This window comes from Lissotriton vulgaris, chromosome 12 (assembly GCF_964263255.1).
Source record: "Lissotriton vulgaris chromosome 12, aLisVul1.2, whole genome shotgun sequence".
Lineage (NCBI taxonomy): Eukaryota > Metazoa > Chordata > Amphibia > Caudata > Salamandridae > Lissotriton > Lissotriton vulgaris.
Genome location: NC_141700.1, coordinates 384,915,622 through 384,925,332, shown reverse-complemented (window position 1 = coordinate 384,925,332; position 9,711 = coordinate 384,915,622). Strand labels below are relative to the sequence as shown.

Genomic DNA, 9,711 nt, shown 5'->3' with positions numbered 1-9,711 from the left:
AAGCTCCGTTTTTACAGAGGGCGGAGAGTGGAGATATATAACAGAAGCGTATCTGCACAAGTGTGACAGAGCGCTGCCTACACTGGCACGTTTTATTTGTCAGAACCTGTATGCACTGGGAATGTTCTTGATAATGAGAAATTTCCTAGTTACCACAAAGGAAAGTTTCAATTCTATTAAGGAGGCGGAGGCGAGGATTTTGCTAGTCCTTTCTCCATTTTATTGGACAGCAAGTTAGTAGTAAAAGAAAAAACATCACATCCAGGACTACCCAAACCAACATGGCAGCGGTAGCCCTGGTAACCTAACAACCAATCAGAGTCCAACAGTTCGTATATATGGAGTCCCAGCTGTTAGTCCTTCCTCTTTCGTGGGAGCTGCCGTAGGGAAGAAGTCATCCAACCACTAGTCCGTCTTTTGATCGGAGCCTAGGGAAGAGAACAAAATAATAATATCTCGTCCAGAACAATGTCGAAGAATTCAAGAACATTGCAATGGAGTAACAGAACGAAATGCAGATAGAACTTAATCAACATTGCACAGCTTATCAATGAAAACATTAAAACTCAGAAAAAGGTATACTCCCTTAGACGAAGTAACAAATCATAGTCCAGTTACGGGAGGGCAGGCTCGATAAGCCTGGGTGGGAAAATCCTCGCCTCCGCCTCCTTAATAGAATTGAAACTTTCCTTTGTGGTAACTAGGAGATTTCTCATTCTATGTCAGGGAGCGGAGGCGAGGATTTTGCTTGTTCAAAGCCTACTCACCACCAACGAAGCAGCCTCATGGATTGGCTTAAAGTAGAACTTTTTGAAAGTCGAATCTGAGGACCAATCCGCTGCATTCATGATATCCTCCAGGCGTCCACCTACCTGAATAGCCTTGGAAGCCATTGCACCTCTAGTGGAATGAGCCCCAAAGTCAGTGATGCTAATTCCAGCTTCAGACATTATCCACCTGACCCATCTGGCAATGGTGGGAGAGGAAACTGCCTTGAACGGTTTCTTAACCGCTATAAGTAATTGTCTTTCGCCCGGAGGGCGGAGCTCAAGAGTAACATCCTCATATGTCTTAAGGCAACGAACAACACAGAGCTTTGGCGAATCTGGGAAAGCCGGGTAAGTTACTGACCTGGTATTACATTTAGTTCTTCTTGAAACAGTAAATGTAACCCCTTCTGGGGTAAAAACCCTGGCTGACACGTCCAGTGCACGAACATCTGAAGCACGTTTACATGAAATCAAGCAGAGGAGAATCGCTAATTTGGCCGAAAGCTCCTTGCGGGAAAGGTATTGATTATCCTTCCAGGACTTTAGAAAATTCAAGACCACATTAACATCCCACAAACCTGAATAACGAGGTTCTGGGGGGCGCGAAAGGCGAATACCTTTAAGGAGTTTACAAACCCAAGGGTGCTCACCAACTGGAGAGCCATCAACAAGGGCATGCCCAGCAGAAATTGCCGACCTGAAAGAATTAATGGTGCTATACGCCAATTTCTTTTTGAAAAGATCAGCGAGGAAGTTAATCACGTCGGTGACAGAGGAGCCCATGGGATCCAGGTGTTTTCCCACACACCAACGAACCCATCTGTTCCATGCTGATCTATACCGCTTAGTGGTGTTAGGAGCCCAGGCTCCTCGAATGAGGAGCTCAGCGTCTCTCGAAAGCGAGTTACAAGACCAACGTCCCCTGAAATCCTCCATGCCATGAGACGTAGATGGCTCTGGAGAACCAGCGGATGCGGGTGACCCAATGGATCCGTCAGAATGTGGTCGAACGACGGAAGCCGAAGAGGCTTGTCCCAGGATAGTTCCAAAAGAGAAGGGAACCAGCATTGAGCTCTCCAGATTGGCGTGATCAGAATCAGAGAAGCTCTCTGCCTGCGGACTTGAGCCGCCACCCTTTGAATGAAAAGGAAGGGGGGAAACGCATAAGCTGGAAACAGGGACCAGTCCTGAAGGAAGGCATCCACTGCTTCCGCCCCCGGATCCGGTTTCCAGCTGTAGAAACGGGGAAGCTGGGCGTTCCATCTGGACGCAAATAAGTCCATTACTGGAAGACCCCAAAGGTCCGAAATTCTCTGAAATACTGAAGGATCCAGTCTCCAGTCGCTGGCATCCCGGAAATTCCTTGATTGCCAATCCGCAACAGTGTTCAGATCGCCTGGGAGATACTCCGCCGTGACAGAGATCTGGCGAAGAAGGCAATAGTTCCAAAAGTCTTTCGCAAGGTCCGCTAGAACCTTGGAGTGCGTGCCTCCCAACCGATTGATGTACCTGACCGCCGTTGTGTTGTCCATCCGAAGAAGCACACAACACGAAACCTTGGTCGAGGTGAAGGAGCGGATCGCGAACGAGCCCGCAAGGAGCTCCAGACAGTTGATATGGAGGTGAAGTTCCTCCTCCGTCCATCTGCCGCCCACCGAGAGGGAGCCGCAACGGGCGCCCCAACCCTGGCGACTGGCGTCTGACTCGATCACCAGATCCGGACGGGAACCGAAAATCGCCTTCCCGTTCCAGGCATCCATGTGATCTAACCACCAGAGGAGTTCCGATCGGGCTTCCAGATTCAAGGAAATCAGTTCCGAGTAAGTAAGACCCTTGCGGAGGTGAAATGCCTTCAGTCTCTGAAGAGCCCTGTAATGGAGAGGGCCTGGAAAAATGGCCTGGATCGATGAGGAGAGTAAGCCCACAATCCTGGCCAGTTGGCGGAGGGATACTCGATCCCGCCGAAGAACCTTGCGAATCTCCTTCTTGATCTTGGAGATCTTTTCGGAAGGAAGGTGAAGAGTCGCATCCGTAGTTATGATCAGAAAGCCAAGGAAAGTCATTTCCTGTCGGGGAAAGAGGTCCGACTTCTGGGCATTGATGATGAAACCCAGAGACTGAAGGAGGGTTATAGTGACCTGAAGATGATGAAGAAGGAGGTCCCTGGACTGACACATTAAAAGAATGTCGTCCAGGTAAACAATCAGACGAATCCCTAGGGTCCGGAGATGTTCTACCACCGGGCGCAGGAGTTTGGTAAAGCACCAAGGTGCTGAGGAAAGACCAAAGGGAAGCGTAAGAAAATCGTAAACCTGATTCCTCCACAGAAACTGAAGGAATCGACGATGAGGAGGAAAGATTGGAACCGAAAGATAAGCATCTTTCAGGTCCAAGCGAACCAGCCAATCGTTCTGTAACAAAAGGTCCCTCAGAAGATGGATGCCCTCCATCTTGAAGTGTCTGTAAACCAACCACTCGTTGAAGGAGCGGAGGTTGATTACTGGTCTGAACCCTTTGCCTTTCTTTTCCACCAAGAAGATGTTGCTGAGGAAACCGTTTGGGTGAAGCGCCGAGGGGATAATGGCGCCTTTTTTTAACATCGCCCGAACCTCTAAATCGACAAGTTCTTGGTCTGAGACAGAAAACACCAGAGGACGAGGACAAGAAAGCTGAACAGGGGAACCGTAGAATTCGATGTGAAACCCCTGAACCGTCTCCAGCACCCAAGGATCTGAAGTTATTGACGCCCAGGCCTGGGGAAACAACGCTAACCTTCCCCCCATTTGAACCAGAGAGATGATTCGAAATCTTACCATTAAATCCTCTGGAGTTGGACTGGAATCCACCACGTCCTTTGCCTTGGCCTCTGCCTCCTCTGGAGGGGTAAAAGGTACCCTGTCGTCCATCATTCCAGCCGTTATTTCGTTTGTACTGGCCTCTATTGGGGCCTTGCTGGACCTGACGGCCGGAAGAGCGACCCCTGCCTCTGCCGGCCCCGCCAAAAACCTTTCTGGGGAAGAATTTTTTTATCGAAGCCTGAGCCTTGTCCAGAGCCGAAAAAGTTGCCACAAACTTCCCTAACTCCTTAACAAAGGGGTCACCAAACAAAGCACCCTGTGCAATAGGGCCTGCCTCCAAAGACGACAACTCCCCTAATTTTGGGTCAATCTTAAGCAGTAAGGAACGTCGCCGTTCTGCAGAAAGCACGCAATTGGCATTGCCAAGAAGGCACATTGCCCGTTGCGACCAACCAGCAACGTCATCAACAGACATCGGTAAGCCCGACTCCTTAGAACGTTGGGCCGTCTCAATAATTTTAGTGAGAGGGCCCACCACATCTAGGAGTTTATCTTGACAGGCTTTCCATGACCTATCAATACCCTTTTTGGGGTCCTTGATATATTTGGCAAAGAAGGTACACAACTTGGGATCAATCTCAGGGGTGCATGCCACTCTAAAGGGAAGGGAAGGGCGAGGGCACTCAGAGCTCAGACGGAGTCGGACATCCTGAGGTAAAGGCTGTCGAAGCTTAGCTGCGACATAATCAGCAGTAGACTGCTCAGGAAACCACTCCGATGACCTAGGTCTTACAATAGTAGATGGGTCAAACATATTAGGAGGCGCAAGATCACCCTCCGTAAGACTAGGAGCACTGGGCTTAGGGCGCCAGGACCTGCTCACATCAGAAAAATCCTCTGAGGAAGCATCCTCATCCTCATCTACGTATTCGTCCTCCTCATCATCTCCCTCAATGGGGAACCCTTCCTCCGGGTCAAGGTCCTGGGTGGCAAAACCACCAGTCTCTCCGGGTGAGTCTTCCCCCCGGTAGGGTGCGCTTCTAAGCGTGCGCGCACTCTTACGGAACACCTCAGATAATTTACTGAAGCCCTCCAGGTGCCCCGCGTCACGCTTCCTGGCCGTACGTGGTAGAGCACAAGGAACACCACTGGGCCCTGCCCCACTGTCCCCAAAAACACCAGTATCATTCTTAAACACATGGGCTGACAGTCTGTTTACACTGTCCTGCAGAGGTGCCAGAACTTGGGCTATCGCCGAAGAGAGAAGCCTGTCAACCTCTGCAGGAGGGTGTAAAGGGGTCAGTTGTGGCTGAACATTAGGAGCCACCACCTCAACAGTTGAAGGACCGGACTGCATATTAGCAGAAAAACTGGTACCCATACACAAACACCCCAACTAAATACAAGGGGAAATCCCTTCACACAGGTACCAGGCAGGCTAACACAATAGAAAACCTGAAACCAAAATTCTGACAGAAATTATAATTAATTTCAAAAAATTTCAGTCAGAAAATACTTCTTGCCGTCTAAAACGGCGTCAGTGTGAGGGAAGAGGCCGAAAAACGACAGAAGCGCAGTGCCTCAGCGCGTTTCTACTCAAGCGCGAAGAGCGCTGAGGAGAACAGCTGATCGGCGTCAGAAGCCGACACCAAGATCGCGCACGCGCGAAGAATGAACGCTCGGGCTGAAAGCCTACCGCGTTATAGAAACACAGCCTACAATAAGGCAAAGTCAAATACAAACAATCGCTATAAAATAAAGCTGTCAACAATCACACGAAGAACTGCCACGACAAAGATATGAAGAGCGTGACTTATCTTGCCGAGGCAGCAATGGAGAAGGAGGAAGGACTAACAGCTGGGACTCCATATATACGAACTGTTGGACTCTGATTGGTTGTTAGGTTACCAGGGCTACCGCTGCCATGTTGGTTTGGGTAGTCCTGGATGTGATGTTTTTTCTTTTACTACTAACTTGCTGTCCAATAAAATGGAGAAAGGACTAGCAAAATCCTCGCCTCCGCTCCCTGACATAGAATTGCTGTTGAGAGTTGTCCTGCATCCAGTTGACAATCTATAGGCCTGTGTGTATGTGTCTTTTTATGCATCTGCATGCCTGTCTGTCTTTGTTCACATGTGGCTGTGTGAGTTTACCTGGATGTCTGTTTTTGTAGGTAGGTAGGTGTTTGTGTATCTGTTCGCTTGGGTGAGTAACAAATGAATGGATTACTCTATGCAGGACGAAAGTTGTGCAAGACCATTTCAGAATCAGAATGTCTGCCAGTGCTATCCACTTGCGGACACAACTTCCATATCTGTTTATATGTCTGCAGCACTTTTTTTTTTTACTTTGAAGACGAAGATTCTGACACTTGCTCTGTAGCTAAACCTGCATAGAGCCATGCAGACTTCAAACCAGCTATTCGTATTGACTGACAAAGATTTTGTTTTTGTTTTGTTTCGCTCTGTAGTTACGGCAGCTACATATTTATGCAGGAATGCATTGTTGATGTGAAAACACCTTAACCCATTTGCTGAGAAAAGGACCCCAAAACACTATTTATGATGAGTCTTTTATTGTGCTGCCCAATGCAATTTACATGAATAATATGCTTGACGTTCGAGTGCGACATTTCCACAGTGTTTTGTACTGCAGCAAAACCTGAGGGTTCGCTAAGTATGTTTTAAAAATTAACACCCAACTTACAGATTAGGGGGCAGATTTATGTTGGGAATGCGCCATGTTTGCGTCACGCAACTGCGGCGTAAACGTGGCGCATCCCTACGACCAATTTACAACGTGACGCATCTAGGCAGATGCATCACGTCGTAAAGCCCTGCACCACTTGTGGGCGTTCCAGCGCAGGGTGGGCGTTCCGGGGCAGGTGCGCCTCGCAAAAGTGGCTGAGTGAAATCTATAAGATTTCACTCAGTCACTTTCAGGACAATGCTGCGTCAAAACCCTGCGCCTGCTTGAAGCAGGCGTAGGTCTTGACGCAGCATTGTAAAGATGGGGCACCCCCGAGCCTTGCTGGAGCTGCGTCGCGCTTGCGGCGCAACTCCAGCAATGCGGCACCTTTAGGGCACAGATGCGTCACGCATCTGTGCCGTTTTTGCCCCATGGTGTGCCGCATTGTAAATGCGGCGCACCATGGGTGAAGGAGCAGCGGCGCAAAATAACTGGCGCATCCCTGGGGATGCGCCAGTTATCATAAATCTGCCCCTTAGTCCTTGGTAAATCCTGATGGCTTTAAATAAGGTCAGTGGGCCTTTGTCACCGTGATCGTGGTATGACTGAAGCTAAAATAAAATATTTAACCTGCATATATCATAGACAATTAGAATTTTAGATGTTCAGTCAATGATGAGAGTTTGAAAAAGTTTCAACACCTTTATTTATTTTAAATAATTAGTATTTTCTCTTTTTTCAGTGTAGTCGGCATACAGAAATATCAATAAAGAAATTGATTAGAGACAGCATAAATAAATACACAGTCTTCCTTAAAGGAGAGCGTCACTAAACTAGCTAAGAGAGTTATCCTACTCTAAATAGAACCCATAAAGAGTTTTTTAGAGGGTAGGAGCAAAGTAAGAATACGATGGAACTTCCCATAAAAGGTAGTTCTGGAAATTCAGCCGAGCTCTCAACAGCTGCAGTAGCAACTGTCAATAATAAGGTGATCTCTGCAGTAGCATTGATCTGAAAAAGGTTCAGGTAAAGGAAAATAAGTCACCTTTAGTAGTAGCGGTTGGTAACAGAGCAAGTACAACTCTCCAGGAGATGAGTCGCAAGACAAGGATGGTGGGTGTAGGAAGCTGGCTCTGTATATATTATACCAAAGTTAGGTATAGTGTGCACAGAGTCCAGTGGATCCCAAAAGGTAGGCAGAGGTAAAGTAGATAGCACCTTATTCTCTATTTGTGGTAGTATGGTCACGCACTAAGGCTTTATCAGAGGTCAGTGTTAAGCATTTGTTGTACACACTCAGTCAGCAAATGATTGCACACACTCAAAGACTAAACTTCAGACCACTTGATTTTGTATAAAAAATATTTGTTTAGTTATTTTATTTCCTAGAACCAAGCAAGCCTAACACAGGTAAGTGATAAATACTTTGCATTACATATACAATTTGTAAACAATTTGAATGGCATATGTAAATGTACTTTCATTTGATAACAGTAGTGTTACTGATAATGCAATGCTTTTCAGAATACAGTACATATACTTTTTATAGGATTTGTAGGAAAATTACAGGTAAGTTACTTTTGAGATTACTTTTCTTATACAGTGGAGTATACCTGGATACTACACTGTCAGTCAGTCAGTCAGTCAAAAGTTAACTTTATTTGGTTTATCACATCCATAAAGTATACATATACAAATTACAATTTAATAGAAAAAGGATAAAATTCATTTTCTTAAGATATATTTTCTGATTCTTTAAAAAGTAAAACATTATTTTCCAGTCCTCATTTTTAGGTTGTTTCAGCTTTTAAAAACAAAGTCTCTACTATTTTCATAAATTTTACCCCGCGACATATTAAAATGTTCGAACCAGCTCCCATCCAGCTGATAACAGTCTGCCTGCAGGTGCGGATTTGAAACATATTTTGGACTGGTTTCAACAAAGTTCTTCTCTCGTCTTTTATTGACTCGCACGTACACAGTAGGTGACACAATGTTTCCGTATGGTACCCGCATAGTCTACATCTTGGTCCCTGGTGTGTATCTTTCCATGACGGAATCAAGTCTTTGGAGAAGTGGTCGCCCAGGCTAAAAGCCATGAATTTCATTTTTAAAGATAGCCAAAAGTGTGCCACGAGGTAAGGTTGCGGTTTTAATCGTTTATACGAATTTAATACAGTCCATGCAAGTCGACGTTTGGCCAGAGTCTTTTTGTCTACACTACGCTGGGACACTTCTTGTAAACAGGCAAGTAAAATCATTTTTGATTGTTAGTACAATTTTAAAGAATTTCTTTAGGTTTTCCATCACCACACTTAGAAACTTTTCATAGAAAAACAATCAATGTTATCCTATGGAGGAAAATAGTGTTATCGGTTTAAAGGTAAGTACTTTGTTATGGGAGTTGGTGTTCTGGGGTTAGGCTCAGGGGTCCCCTAGGGTCAAGGATGCACTCTTGATACACCCTCAGCTGCACTAGAGCGGCTGGGTGCAGAGTGCTGAGGCCCAATGTTATCCAATGGGGCTAGGGGGCCTCCGGTTGGTGGCTGCTGACGAGCAGGCCACTGGGTTGTGGGAGTAAAGCTCCAGGACTTAAGCTCAGGGCAAATGGGGGTTTAGGCCAGCACAAAAGTTAAATCCTCAGCAGCACTGGGGTGGCTGGGTGCAGAGTGCTGTTTTGGCATCGGAAGCCCTGTAGCTTTCAATGTGGAGTCTCTGGTTTGCAAAAGCACTGCAGGCTCGGGACAAACGTCTTCTAAGTGCGACCACCACTTGGAGAGGTAAGTTGGGATATTGGGGTTTGGTTAGCACCATTGGTTGGGCCATGCAAGGCAGTGGGGCTCGGGTGCAGGGGTGCCTTTTAGAGTCGGATCTTCTTACCAGCTCCTGGTCACGGTTTGGGGGACTTTCTGGTTTGAGGCTGCAGGCGTCAGTTGGAGGCTTGAGGCAGGTCAGGGGTCGCCAGATCTTGGGTCAGGATCACCAGGGAGACCTTTTCTGATGTTCGGCCACTCAAACTTGGGCTGTGGGTGCCGAGTGGTGCAAACTTGCAGATCCTTGCAGTGTTCGAGTCTGGTGTTTAAACAAATCCGGTGTTCTTTTGGATTGAAGGCAGGCAGGTCCTCCGGGTTTCTCGAGTTTGCTGGCTGCATGACACACCCGGATTTCGTTGGAGCAGGTTTGAGGTGGGGACAGGCCGGTAGGGATCGGGCCAAGTCAGTAGGAGTCCTCCTCTTGTTAGCTTCGGGACGGCTGTTCATTCGTTCTTCTTTTCTTCTTGCAAGTTCTTGTCTGATGAAGCAAGGTTCAGGGGTGCCCTTAAATACTAGATTTAGGGGTGTTACAGGTAGGTAAAATGTTGGGACCAATGGGTCCCTTCCCTGGGGTGGGTACACCCCCTATTATGCCACCCTCCAGTGGGAGGGGGGCCTAAGTCTTTCCCTGGTTGGCTGGTT

At 47.1% G+C, this 9,711-nt stretch overlaps 1 protein-coding gene across 1 annotated transcript; it reads right to left on the bottom strand.

Moving 5' to 3' along the window:
* Window positions 1-405: 405 nt before the first annotated feature.
* LOC147674085 (uncharacterized) lies at window positions 406-4,949 on the bottom strand. Its single transcript, XM_086946458.1, has 2 exons — window positions 3,584-4,949; window positions 406-428 (listed from the first exon to the last, which is right to left on the bottom strand). The coding sequence occupies exons 1-2, from the start codon at window positions 4,947-4,949 to the stop codon at window positions 406-408; spliced, it is 1,389 nt and encodes a 462-aa protein (XP_086802584.1).
* Between the last annotated feature and the right edge of the window lie 4,762 nt (window positions 4,950-9,711).